This window comes from Chelon labrosus, assembly GCF_963514085.1.
Source record: "Chelon labrosus genome assembly, chromosome: 8".
Lineage (NCBI taxonomy): Eukaryota > Metazoa > Chordata > Actinopteri > Mugiliformes > Mugilidae > Chelon > Chelon labrosus.
In genome coordinates, this window is record NC_140358.1 from 8,081,897 (window position 1) to 8,096,584 (window position 14,688).

A 14,688-nucleotide genomic window follows, 5' to 3' on the forward strand; every position below is an offset into this window, starting at 1 on the left:
AGTTTTTAATATCACAAAAACCCGCTGATTTAACACGGTCATGTAGACTTTTCATAGCCACCGTATTTGACTTCAATCATAATTATTTTAAGTGCCATGTTTAGAATTCAGCGCTTCCCTTAAAATATTAGGCAACCGTAGCATAACGCCTCTGAAGGTCTCCCTGTTTATACTGGCCACATGAAAGTGTTTGATAGATGATTGATGGGTTTTCGATCCTTTGCAGATCATAGAACTCTGTGATGATGTAATCTTGTGCAATTAGCCAAAGATGACAGTAACACGATTAATTATGAGAACTGTGATATATAATCTCTTTTGGGGAACCTCCGAACATTTATCATAAAGTGTAAAGACGTCTCACTGGAGGCCCTAGAAACAGTCAGGAGAAGGTTGGAGTTGATTGCGCCGGCTTAAGGCCTCGGCTTTAGCTGTTTAGTAATCTTGGCGTCCTCTCCTCCTCCCATTACCCTTGTCTTATTCAGAGCCTCTCCCTTGTGGCAGGGATCATCATGATATACACGCGAGGATTTGCCGCCGTGTGTTTGAAAAAAGACGAGGAGTGTGTGTGTGTGTGTGATTTCCTCAATGCGACGCACCAAGTCATTTCCCTGCGTACCGCTTTGACACTTAAGGAACAATGTATTTCCGTGTGAGAGAGACAGAAAGAGACAGTGTGCATTTGTGCATGTGCGAGTGTGTCAATGACTTCCTCCTCCATCTGCCCACCCTCGCCGAAATCCTCGGTACATTTAGTAACATTTTGAGAGACGGTGCCAGACGGCATTTAATTAAGTTCTAGTATGCCAACATCTCCCTGCTGTAACATGGAATACCTGCTCTTCTTTTGTCAATTTCTTCTCCTGTTCTTATGCTCCTCTGTGTCACGCCTACTGTAACTTGGAAAGATGTCGCCTCTGGGAGAAGCAGGTAAAGAAGCCATCAAAACCAATGCGAGTAGAAAGAGTTGCAATCAGTGCACCTAAGAAAAAAATGAAAAATGAAAAAAAAATACCTAGAGTTTGTCTTTTGTGTGGATCTCACCTCCTTTTCCCCAGCCTCACTTTGTTTCCCTCTCCGCCTGTTCTCGTATGTGCGCTTGAAGCTTTCAATTCAGTGGAGGCTAGTAGTAATGTTTCTCTCCCAGTAGAAATGGCTGCTGTTTGTTCAATTGTTGTGATAGATTGATGTGGGGTGGGAAAAGATGGGCTTTTATGCACCTGAAGATGGGAGCAGAAAAGTCTTTATGAGAAGCCAATAGCTCTCCATTCAAGGATCCTCTGATGGGAGATGCGTTTTGCTGGAAGTTTTTCTTTCTTTTATGGGTGAAGTCTTTGACGAAAGCTTTCCACTATACTCAGGCAGTAAGGCAAGACACAAATACCCCTGAAGGACCCTTTTCATTTGTTATTCCAAGAAAAGCTGCCAACTACAGTTCATGGCAGTGTTCTTTCAACAAGTGGTCACACTAATGGTATGTATTGTTTTCAGTTATGGCTGCGTCTCCTCATGACACAGCCAACAACGGCCTAACACCAGTTAAGAGCGCGGTCCTCGTATTAGTATCAGTGCACCTGTAGATCAATACCAAGGTTAACACATTGCGTTAGTGAAGGGATCTGATGGCAAAAGATCAAACATCACTTGCTCTACTGCTGTATAGACTCGAGTACTGGCTGTGTGCAGGTGTGTCTTAATGTGCTGTAACACCGACCATGTACGTACATTTAAAAAAAGCTGGTTTGACGGTGGGTATTCTGTCCATGATTAATTGTGTGTGACTCAAAGAATTCCTATTTGTGCTGCCTTTGTCCAAGCTCCCAGTAGTAGTAGTAATTTTGATAGATCTGTTTGTTGATCGTTTCCGTTTGTCTTTCGTGACTTTACTCGTCTCCTAATTCGTGTACGGCTTTCTTTGTACAGTCTTCTTTCATCCTTTCCACCATCTTTTTCCTCCATCCTATTTACAGTAATAGATGTATTTCGCCTATTAGAGACAGTGGGTCTGTATTCTCCCTGCTCTGTTTTTCATGTTCCTCCGATCGAGCGAGGGTTAGAGGAAACTGCCTGCCCAGAAATGAGGTTACAGCAATTGGGCTTGCAAATGATTGGCAGTGATAGATTGTGAATGATCTACTTTTTTTTTTCTTTTAAACTGTCACCATTTCTCTTTTGTGTGCTGCTTGTATTGAAAGAAACAGTTGTATAAGTCATGCTAACGCACTGAAGCACAAAAAAAATAAAAAAAAGAGTGCATGGATTTGTAGGCGTGCTGTGTTTGGATGCGCTGCCAGAACATGTTAGCTTTAACGGTCACCTACTGTATATGAAGAAACTAAAAAAAGCAGCGAACACAGAACATTTATTCATTTTCCTTAAAGATCTCCATCAGCCTTTCTTTTGGTCCTTCTGTTCCTTCCCTCCCTCTTCCTCCCTCTCTCCCCCTGTGCACCATCTGCATGATGCTTTGTGTCCAAACTGAAGAAGGAGTGCTTTCTGTTCTCCACTGTGACTGTAGAAGTCTGGGTGGATCTGGTGAGTGCACATGTTTGTGTGTGTTCCTAGCCATCACAATCACTCTCAGCTCATTACCTGACATGATGGATGGAGTGCGTGCCATTAAACAACGCCCAGCCCGGGACGCCTGGCACCCTACAGCTGGCACTGAGTAATGGGCACGTTGGCGAAGGCACGCTTGGAAATACCAGGGAGTCCTGTGTGGGTGTGCCTGCAGTCATCTCCGTGGCTATGCTTCCTGGTTCTGTCCAGCCCCACCTGCCACCTGGCTGCCCGGTGGACGCCATGGGCATTTCTGGGCAGCCATGGCTGGATAGCTGAGGAGGCAGTGTTTGTATGACTTTGTCACAGAGCTGGCAACCTAAAAGAACCCAGAATGTGACTGGTCCAGCAACCCTGCAGTGAAATATATTCTGCCACGATTGGCTGGGCAAATAAGAGCTACATCTGATATAATTTTATAGCATATTAGGTCTATTTAATCAAAGGCATATGGTGCACCTTTTAATCTCACCAAGAACCTTTCTGAGGCAGCATGACTGTAAAACACACATAGTCCTTGTACTGTCTACATTCTGTAGTAGGGCATCTCAGCTGTGGGTAGGTTTGTCTTGGAGAGCTGCTATCAAGAGATGCACTCTACTTACCGCACAGAAAGCTTAAAAAAGTTTCTAAAAAACGTCTTCACAATAAAAGCATCTTGCGAGTTCACCAGTAGAGAACGTTTAATGTGAAGCAGCAAAGGTGGGACATGTTTCGTCAAGTACATCGGCTGAAAATAACCAGAAGGCTGATATCTAAATGTTGAAACAGGGTAAAAACAACAGAGATTCAGGTAGAAGCTGCTTTAGCACCGAGAGCTGTTTAGTCACTGTTTAGTTTGTAGTGGTCTGTGTGCGTTTACTCTGTGGTGTGCATATGCTGCATCTGGTGTGAGAATAGTTGAGGGGCTCTTGAGTGGAAGCCTGGCTCAGGAGCTGAATGGAGTTACTATGACACCAGACACAAGCACCTCCACTCCAGCAGCTTCTTCTGTTTCTCCATCCTCCCCTGCTGCTCCGCTCTCAATCAGCCTGGATTTGCTTCATGTTGTTTCCCCTCTCCGCCTCTGTTCTTCGCCTCCTTTGGTTTCTCTATACAGTCTTTCATTTAGTTGAGCTCCTGCACCAGAATGGATCAATGTAACAACACTTTCTTGTTCTTTCTCAGTCTCACACTCCGTTTCTGATTCTTTGTTGTGTCTTTTTTTTCTCCCCCCCACCCGTTTCCTGAACAGACAACCGGCGCGCAGTCCTGGAAAGGTCTCGTTCGCGCCACAACGCAAATCACCAAGCTCGATGATCACCCGCGCTTACCACAAGACGCTAGATAAGTGCCAAAGAGGCCTGCGAGGAGGAGACCAGGACGACATCTGAAGGAGAGACAGAGCACCCTTCACTGTGGCACACACACTCAACAGGATCACACACACACACACACACACACACACACACACACACAGTTACAGAGCACCAAGTATGGGACAAAAATGCAGAAAGAAGCTACACGCAACTGAAGAATCAGACATTTAAGTTTCATGCGCTTCATCCGACGCCTTACATATTTATTCAGTAATTTCTCATCACTGATCACAAATGTTTGTGTCCTCTCCAGGTGGTTTAATTTGTTAAAAAACACCTTTTAAGGCTACTGCTCCTTGAAATGAAAGATTTTCATTGTTTGGAAATCCATTTTAATTCATGCAAGTCTAAGCTTTCTACTTTAATCCTTTTATAATCAAAATACTCACAGTTCTTATACAGTTCTCACATGAAACATGCATTGAACATTGCAGAAAACAGACACTCTGCCAAGGACTGCAAAGTAATGTATGCTTATCCTGGGGAACATACCGTGTACCGTTCATTCAGCAAATGGGCAGCAGGGCAGCTGTTCTTTAAATGGAAGACAGGGATTTAATTCTGGTGTTGGCAAGCCTTCAAGCCGCTGGTGTTTTCCTGAACAAGTCACCAAACTCTTAACCGAAGAGGGAGTTGTTGTTGTTGTTGTTGTTGTTGTTTCTGTCAATCCTTCCTTCAGCCAACATGAAGACAATTTTCAGTTGTGAATTGACAAGGTCCCTACAGATAAGTTAAATCCATATCCCACAAAGCCACAAGAGCTGGCCCCTGTCTACGCCAATAAATCAGAGCACGTGACTCACGGATCTTGAAACTGTAATCTTCATTTTGACAAGATGCATTTTATTTGTACTTGCATAATATGTAACCAATGCCTGCGGGTGCTGATCTCTGTCCCAAGGTCGCTTTTGCTGTTAACATGAGAGACTGACACATTTTTAAATGCATATAACTGCCTGGAGGAACTAACATGAACTCTTTGACCTTTCCTGCGCTTGCACACGTTTTCAGTGGGGGACACTTGATTATACAAACGTATTACCACATTTTTATTAACCTATTTCAATCTGTGTGTGTGTGTTTTTTTTTTTTTCTTCTTTTCTTAATATGAAGGCTCTAAAAAACAGTCCGGCAGATGTTAATCTGCTTGGAGACCAGTTGCGAGAATTCGATCCACTCAGAATTCCCACAGCACATTTTTAATGTATTTTTTCCCCCCATTGGGTTTTCAAAAACTAAATAAAATAAGATTTATAGGAAATCCAGAATCGCCACAAAGGAATATGTTATGCTATTTTTTAACATGAGTAATTGATATAATTTCCTTAATGTAAATACAGCTGTTTTACTGTTTAACATTTATGAATGAAATAATGTCTGTGGTTCATTTAATGTTTAAACCCTTTCATGAGAAAAAAAAAGAAAACATTTAAAATGCGCTGAGGAAATTCATGGATCAAATAATGTTTTTAAATGCTGCACTCTATTACATTCCCCGTTTCCTGGTAGTATCTGTGACACTACGGCAAAATACTACTCCTACCTGGAGAAATGGCCTGATGCTTGGTGCACGAGATAGTTCAAACTTTGCTGTAAGCTTTGTTCTTCTGCATATCCCCACTGTCGCACAGATTCACGTGAGCTATTTATTCATATATTCATGCCGAGGGCGTCCCTGTCCCCTCACTTCCCTAAACTGTAAGCAGACGCTGCTAAAAACAACCACAGAATCCACACGGAGACGGGGCACGGGCAGAATAATCGTCTGAGGGGCACAGCAGACAAGATGAGGCTTGTCTTAGCGAAGGAGTCTCCAAACGCCGTCCAATTCCCCAGCACTAATGGTATAAGTGACCCTTTTACCATAACACAACTTACGTTACTAATGCTATAACTCAAGCTGCAGGCTTTTGAGCATCGGTGCAGTTCTGTCTGAGTGAACGTATGTGTGATATCGGAGCAGGAACCAGGGCTAAAATAGGATTCAATGTGCTTTACTCCTGGGTGGGTAGATCCAGATTTTTCATTTAAACAATCTGTCAGTGGTGCTTGTGGTGCGTCTGTTTCATGATGCCTCCTCTCCCAGCCTGCATGATCCTAAAAATGCAATTTTACACATCATCTCGGCTCAGGGTGCACCCACAATACTCTGAGAAGTCTGCATATTTAGGAAGACAATAATTCACCTCTGAATATAAGGTTGGAGCAGTCACACAGGGAAAGCATAGAGAATGAGTTTTCTGCATAGCGGATCCTGCATTGATGGGAGATCTAAGGATGTGTTGTACACAGCAGACATGGAGATGCTCCGTCAAAGGCAGTGATTTCTTCTTTCTAATTGCTGCTCACTCTTTGTCCTCTGCATCACCACGCACTGAATTAAACCTGTTTTTTTCCCTATTAAATTTTAATATCCGCTCCCCACCAACACCAGTATGTGGGATTTGGTGTAATTTTACCTTTTGATTTGATCCTTTACATGCCAAAACAGACAGTGTTTGACGGAAACGGCGTTTCTTTAATCATTTGACTGAAAACCTTTTGTTCATTATCTTGAAAATTTGGATTTTCTTGCGTATGTGCCATTTTCTTTTTTCTTTTTTTTTTTGAAAGGCGAGAGTTCTCATATCTTTTTGTCAAACTATGAGACAGATTGTACAGACATATAGTAAATCATTCAAAGTAGGAGATTTGATGTGATTATGATAGTGATGTGGTATTTCTTATCTAAAACACTGAAACATCTTTTGTAAGATGTAATTTATTTGGAGTAAAAATTTTTATTTTTTTTTTGTAAAGATTACATTGTAGAACGTACTGAGCTAAGATCTAAGGGATGTTAGCTATTGTAGAAGTCCATGCATCTTCCCTGCAGCAGTAATCAATACAGACACTATCTGAATGTCAAGGAACAAAGAATAGGAAAAATGCATCATGAATCTTAAGAGTTTCAACAGATCTAATGTAAACTTTATTCTAATGAAAAGGGAAACTTCTACAATGACAGCATTCCTCATTGTCCCTGTAAGTGATTGTTGTATGTCTCCCTTGTTCCATCTTTTAGGATAATCACAATGTTGTGTTTTTGAATAGAAAATAGCGAGTCTCAGGACAAACAACCTGAACGTTTCCATCATATTCGTGTGGAAAAACAGCTGCTCATCTGAGTACCTTCTTGCTTCCAAGTATTTAAAACAAAGCAGCTGGAGTTTCCTGTCCAGTTGCTTCGTTTTAAATAACTAAATATACAATAACCCGAATGACTGTGAGTCTTTGCAGTCATCTTTTCTGCTTGTAACTAACTAACCTGAGCTGGTGGTATGACTCATGCCGGTGTAGTAACCGTAAGACTGAGGAGGCAGGGGTATGAAAGAGTTCTTCAAAGGTGCCATTTCCGTGGTGGCTGGTGGTAAGCGAAAAGTTTGCAAATGTTACTTACACTCACTGACTGTGCACTTTACCTCACAAGATATTCTGCTCAGGCAGAGAGAGATTTGTCTAAGATTCGTAAATACAACATTGCCACTAACAGAGTGAACTATTTGCAAAGTATTTCTTTCGGTAAATAGTTCCCAGCTGCCACATATCCACTTCTTTCCTACTTTGTTCGTGCTTACTATTGATTTGTGCGAGACCCAATTGTGGCTGAATCAACAAACGATGCTCATAACTGTTGACAAACCCTGTCCGAGCATGATGTGTAAGCTGCCATATCCCTGCCTACCTTCCTCGTTGTCATTGAGTATGTTTTATTGTCTTAAGAAACATTTATATTTGTAACATTTTAAGTTTATTTGTATCCTTAGGAACATGAAAAAAAGAACTGAAAACAAAATGGTTACGCACTTCCATAAAATATGTAATGGAATATGATACTAAATAATAACCACTTTGTTATATAAACTGATTTGTGAAAGCTGCTTTGTCTCTTTGTCTTGCCTTTTCATGTCTACGTGTCAAAAGAAAACTATTTTTCTACCGTTTGTTTTGCCGAACACTAGTAGATTGTAGCAGGTCAGAAGATACCTGCTCCACGTTGACTTATGGACGGGGATTACAGAGAGCGCTAGGTGTTAGAACATGATGAATGGGACAGTTCTACCTATAAAAGCAACATATTTGGACCTTGGTGTCCCCACTGCTTTATCTTCCGCAGTGTCAAAGGCAAAGTGATAATGCTGTCATGTCCGACGGCAGCTTAGGGAAATTACAACAGAGTGGGAAAATACACATCCAGAAACATTGCCCTTTTTAATCATTTTCAGACCTTAAACACTCCCCTCTGACTACACTGTCAGAGAACAGGGAACAGCAGCGTATAAATTCAATCATTTGTTTATTATTTGATACTAAAGGATTTAATATGATAACGAGGGAAACAATTTCTGTGGAATTCATCTTTTCTAGACAAGCCAGCAGTGTGCCTGATTCTATTACAGGCAATCCGAGTTTAGAATTAATAATAAAGTGAGATCATATTTTATTTTAGTGTGGCAAATGTGGGGAAATTGAACTGTGTGCGTTTCTATGTGCACATCACTGTGTTTCCCCAGCCATGTGTTCCTCCCTGTCTGGCTGCCTGAGTCCCAGTGGTGAGTGTCAAGTTGCAGAGGAGAGCTGTTCCTGTCTCAGCCCCTTAGCGTTACGGGCCCACCACCAGCACCGAACACGCTCAAATCCAATGGCGTGTTCTCCCCGCATGTGCCATGTCCCACTTCCCCGCTGCAGCATGACATCATAAAATAAGGGCTGACATGGGGAAGTAACCCCGTGGCCACGAGGGCCTCTCTCGCTCTCTCCCTGTGCGCGCACACACACTAACACACAAAGCTCCATTCTACCAATCTTGGGACTGATGTTCTCGGAGTCTCTCCTCCTCCCAGTGTGCAGCCAGACAGATGGAGATTCATCTCTCAACAAGCTGTGATCTGTGTTTAGAGATGTGTGCTGCAGAACACAACTCTAATTAGGTTTATTGTTGATCTTGGGAGGTTAATTTGTACTTGGCTGCAAGTAAACGTGCTGAAAGAGGCCAACCCAGTTCCATACAAGGCACCAGCACTGCAGCTATATGGAACGGCGTTTTTTTATTTTGATTTTTTATTTTTTTATCTTCTTGACTTTCCAGGTGATTCAGAAAGATTACACCCCTGTGCCATATTTGTCTGGTCTGGTGTAATTGCGCTTTGTACCAGGTTGAGAGATCTGTCTTGGCTGGGATGGTGGAACAAGGAACGAGACACTGGAAGTGTGTTAGTCTAATGAGCTTAGGGGTACAGTTGTGTGCATGTGGCAGGTATTACTTATTTATTTTTTCCTGTTCTTTATTTTTACAACCTCCAGCTAAGTAGCCTTGTCAGCCTCTGAGAGATGTGCCAGGCCCACACAAGTTCTCTCTCTCTCTCTCTCTCTCTTTTTTCCCCTCCACCCTCTTTCTTCACACTACACACAGTCGTGTTTCTAATGCGCCTGGTGACAGATCAGTTGTCAGCGGGAGTACAACATAATTATGTTTCATTTTGCATTCCCACCTAATGGAATACGCAAACATTATGGAGATGAGACAAAGCAGACAGTAACGATTCCCTCCTTACCTGAGCTAATTCTGTCTGAGGAGAAATCTTATTCAAGCAGCACTTTGCACTTAAACATGAGACTCTGATAAATGCATGTATGCGAGCGTTCGTGTGAATGGGTGTCTCGATGAATATATCTGCAAAAGACTTTTCTTGTCTAATGTTCTGCAGGTGTGAGCCATATGCGAGGAGAACAACTCGACACACATTTGGTTCTTTTCTACTTGAGTACCGTGGCACATTTCTCCTGGTGTGTGTTTGTGTCGTAAACAGCTCAGTGTCATTAGAATCTGAGAATGTCCAATAATGTGACCATCCTCTGCAACGCTGCACCAATCACTGCGCTATAAGATGAATGAGAGTGCTCAGTGACTCACCGTTTGATATCTTTTATGCAACCTGTTTTCTTGTAACGTGGAAGGACGGATGTGCTGTAGTTTCTGTTTTTCAGCTTCTAACACTGACAAGTTAAACCCTGACAAACAAAAACTGCAGTCAAGGACGCATTGTCTTATCCGAATCTCCTGCTGTAGCTTCAGCCATTATTCTGCTGGCTATGAAGAGCCTTGACTCGTGATGAAGCAGGATAAGGGGCATAAGCAGACCTGGTTATAGACACAGTACCAGCCTCTCCCCAGTCCCCAGGAACCCTCTTTATTACTGATTTTGATCGATTTGGTTCAGTAGCATTTGGAAAGTCTTGAGGCGCTGCCTGATCATTTTATTTTATTCCATTCATGTGTGCGGCGAGACAACAAGAAATCTGCCCTCTGAGCCGGCAAGAATGCTGTATAAGTTCAAAATTATGGAAGCGTAGCAAACATCTGAATTCATGGAGAAAGCTACAGAAACTTTGATGGTGTGTGCTGCACTACACAGCTTTTATTCAAATAAAAATATACATCTTGTAATTTGGTGTCCAGTTCTGCTTAATAAAAAAATGCTGCACTCAACAGATAATAAATGAAATAGCACAATAAATGTATCAAAAAGTAGCAAAGTGAAAAGGCGTATTTATTTTCTAAGTAAGAGTAAATATTACGCCGCATTAAATGCTCCCATTTATCTAATATGGGTCATAAGTACAGTATGCTAGCTTTGTCTCCCTGCCCTCTAGTTTTTCCTTAACCACTTTCAGTATTCAGTAGTACATAAAAGTGTGAGTTTTAGTTATACTTCTATGTTTTGTGGACAGAATACAGTAAAGACCCACAGCGATTGGATGGCTTGCAATGAAATCTTTTAGGATTGTTAGGAATGCTAGAACTAGTCACTGGAAGAATCACTCATAGAACCAGGAGTTATAGTTTGAAACCATTAGCTGTACAGGTAAGCAGTGGCAGTAGATGGTGGTGCTGCACTTTCAAGCTGGCTTGCCAACTGCCAATAAACCCAAAATAAGAAGAAATTAAATTCTGCTAGCCTAGCAAACCTCTCCTCAGAACCTCTTTGGTTCCGAGGAGTATTGCTGATGTGGTGACAGTCGAACATAAAATGGACAAACATTACCCTTTGGCATACTCCCACCTGGAATACAATAGGGTGCATCTCATCGAGCCAACAGAAATACTTGAGGAACATGTGCCAACACTTGGAACAGCATGTAGTACTTACATGTAATACTAGCAGCATGATGCTACAGACTCATTGAGCAGAAGTGGCCTCTGGGACTGTGCAGGCACTAGTGAGCTCCCAACAGTTCACCAGTGGACACTTCTGATGCAGATCATGTCTGTTCTGGCTCTGTTTGAGGAATTAACCAAAAAAAAACCTGACTTCTGTTATCCAAAGAAACAGATGAGACGAGGCATAAAGAAGATCAAGACAACCTTAATTACAGCTGTCAAAACACACTTCATTGACACAGAAAAAAACACTAGTGCATCAAACGGACAAAAGAGCGGTACAGAATTTTATGCAGTGTTTTTTTTTTCTACCTGTTGCTACTCAAAACATTTGACAGTCGCACTAATGCCAAGCAACTTGCCGTGTGGTGAATATACTGGGGATCAAGCTGCTAAGTGACTGTGGTTATCATGTACTTGACCACAAGAAAACAATTACTTTGTCCAGAAATTTGACTGATGACCAAATGTTTGATTAACTAACTGTACTTTCATGTGCTTTGTATTTAATGCTATAAAAAAATGTCCATGCTAAATGATGGTGGTATGCTTTAAAGGGGAGGATGTTCTTCATCTCTGCCTTACCTAACATCCAGAATCAGCTGTATGAATGCCACCAACTACCTGACAAAAACACATTTTTTACTCCTCTGATGTACACTTACAGACACCCTGGCATTCTCCCCAGACATTCAAACCAATGATCTGCTCTCTTTATCTTGTTTTTTTTTCTGTCTCTCACAGCCCTGGAGTCACTGGAAGTCACTTGTCACTGTGTTTGTCCAGTCTGCCCTGCCAGAGTGTTCCTACGTATAAATCAATACCTTTTTTTTGGTACATGAAATTTTAAAATGAGCCAGACAGCAGATGTGTCTTATTCTTCGAGTGTTGGATAGTAACACTGTGTCCAACAATGCTACTTGACATTGAGTGATGGTATTATTAGCCTAACCTGGGAAATGTAATAGTGACAGATTCCTGCAAGAGTTTGTGCTTCAGTACGGGTCAAATTAATCTGCTGCATGCTCACCATGCTACGACTGCATTCAGCATGCCATTTCCATGATCATAGTTCATTGCTCCTTCTTACATCTCCTTTTCTCTGTCCTCCCTCACCCCACCCACATCCAGGAGACACGTCTCCCAGCAGGGAGAGGGTCATCTCAGAGGAGACTTCAACCTGTCAGAAAAAATTCACATCTCGCCCCTCATGCCTCCCTTCACCGTCCAACCCCTCTGTCTCCCACGTCTCCCGTGCTCCCTCCCTGGCACCCATCACTCCTCTTTTCCTCTGCTACCCTCCTCCTCATGCCATTTGATTCAGATCACTGAGTTAGCTTCCCTCTCCTTTGTCTGAGGCCCCATTTTGCCAGGCAGATGGACAGGAGGAGAGAAGATGGACTCACATGGAGAGCCGTGCATGCGTGTGTGTGTGTTTATGAGACAGAAGGAGAGAAAGAAAGGGAGTGAGGAGAGAGGCTGGAACTTTTCTGGGAGGTAAAATGTCAAACAGCAATGAAGTGAGGAGACTTTTATCTGTCAAACCTGTGTGAGGTCTTGCCTTTCAGGCTACTGAGTGACAAGGCTGCAGTTAAAAGAGAGCTGAGATGCGAAAGTGAGGGCGACAGAATGAGCTTACCTCTTATTCAGTGAGCTTGTCATACGGTATCAGCCTTATCTGTACATGCCAATGTGTGATATCAAAGGAATTTTTTAAAACTATGGGGCCAACAAACCTTTGTTTAAAAATAGTCAACATGAGCAAGATTAGTAATCAAATGTGTTGTCTTTCTTCTGGCTTCTGAAGTTACAATATGTCCAAAAAGTGGTTACAAATGACTGACTCACTGTATACTCACTGGCATGCCCTACATTGCTTACTACTAAGCTCATGCTCTTTGCCCACAGCAGTGCCTCCACACACAACACAAACACAGGCCTAAGAATAGAGGCAGGATTGATGGATGTAAAAAGGGAGGAAGGGAGCTTGGTAATTGAGTAAGTGCCCTTCTGGATATGGAAGCCTGAATAAAAAGTATTTCTTTATAAAAAGCCTTTCTTAGGATCATTTCACTCAAAAGTACATAAAAGCTCTTTCAAAGTTTCTCTGTGTTCTTTGCCCCCAACTGAAATAGTCCCTGCGGAGAATGCAGAAACACACAAACACTCACGCACTCTATCCTGAAAGACGAGGATAAAAGGGTTGACCCCACAAACACAAGCTTACATGCATGCACGCGAGTGCACACACACGCCGACGCAAACGTTCATAAAAAATAGAGGGCCTCAGGTTTTTTTATTTCTTTTCTCAGCTCTGCATCTTAACCTGAGATTATTAATAATGCTCTAGTTGAAACATAACACAAAGTCATTTTGTGCTGAAAGGTTTAAAGTGTGCGAACAAGCAAACAAAGTGGACTTTTCGTCTCTGCCGCGCCTTAGCAGCAAATAATGACCCACAAGCCGGAGGAATGGCCATCAGAGATAAAGGTGAGGGAGAAACGCATGATTTCACTCAGGAGACTTTTGTCACTCAGCTGTGGAGGAGTGTGAGGAGTGAGAGGATCAGCGGGAGCTGCTGTAACCTGGAGACAAACCTACAGCACGATGTAAAACACAAAACTGCAGTGTCAGTGCAAAGCTAGATAAACAAACTGAGGAGGAGAAGTTCTTCCCATTACCATTTTGAGGAAGGTTGCAGGATACGATTATTTCCTGAATAAAATAACTCATTTGAAGGTGATCTGTGAATCCTCTGACCACACTGTGGACATTATGGAGGAATGTTTTGTTTGCCATCACTTAACTTTCGTGTGGGCACAACAAAAAGGCTCTACCTCATTTATGTGGGAGAACTTACAATGAACTGTTAAACCTCAAGGATCCACTCTCTCTGTTTGTTTGGGTTTTGACTCAAAGAATGTAAACAGAAATGTTCGTTCATATCCCAAAGGCAGCTCTGGGCAGTGTGTCTGAAATCAATATCACAGTATTAATCAGACTAGTTTAACAATATTAAGAGAAATATGCTCATCACTGCTGAGTTGAGCTGGCAACGTTTTTTTTTTTTCTTCTATATCTATTTAGAAGAGTTTAATCTGATGGTTAGACATGTCTACTTCTTGTGGAAATATTTTTCTTTAAGTATGGTTTCTTTGGTTATTGGTGCACAATACAATAAAACTGAGATGAGGTTATCTAAGTTTTATTGTATTCCACAGTGTTTCTTTCTTTTAGCTATGGTTGAATCACATTGTGTATCAATAACCAAAGAAACACCATATTTAGAGACAAATGTTGTTCCACACTATTTGACAAAGTGAAAGAAACAAATATTTGCAGCTGCACTTGATAAATGAGTTAAATGAGCAATTATCACGACTGTCAATTCATTTTCGATGTTAATGAAATGATTGTCGGTACTTTCCTTTCGTTTTCACACATTCCCCCGAGTGTGTCACGTCAAGCTAGCTTCTCAGCGCGCACGGGAAGTTGACTCAGCCGGTCTGAATGACAACTGTATCTGAGTCATGCACATACTTCCTCTGACCCCCCTCTGTGACTAAATAT

The 14,688-nt window shown here is 42.0% G+C and overlaps 1 protein-coding gene across 5 annotated transcripts in view; it reads left to right on the top strand.

The window, feature by feature from the left end:
* diaph2 (diaphanous-related formin 2) overlaps window positions 1–14,688 on the top strand; it is a 421,882-nt gene that overhangs the window by 349,265 nt on the left and 57,929 nt on the right. For 4 of the 5 annotated variants that reach the window (XM_084549616.1, XM_084549619.1, XM_084549617.1 and 1 more), the window contains one exon: window positions 3,794–7,962. The exons of the other annotated variant lie outside the window; for it this stretch is intronic. In XM_084549616.1, coding sequence (XP_084405742.1) covers window positions 3,794–3,858 — 65 coding nt within the window. In that variant the 3' untranslated portion in view covers window positions 3,859–7,962. Of the gene's footprint in view, window positions 1–3,793; window positions 7,963–14,688 lie in introns of those variants that run through there. 5 annotated transcript variants of the gene reach the window in all.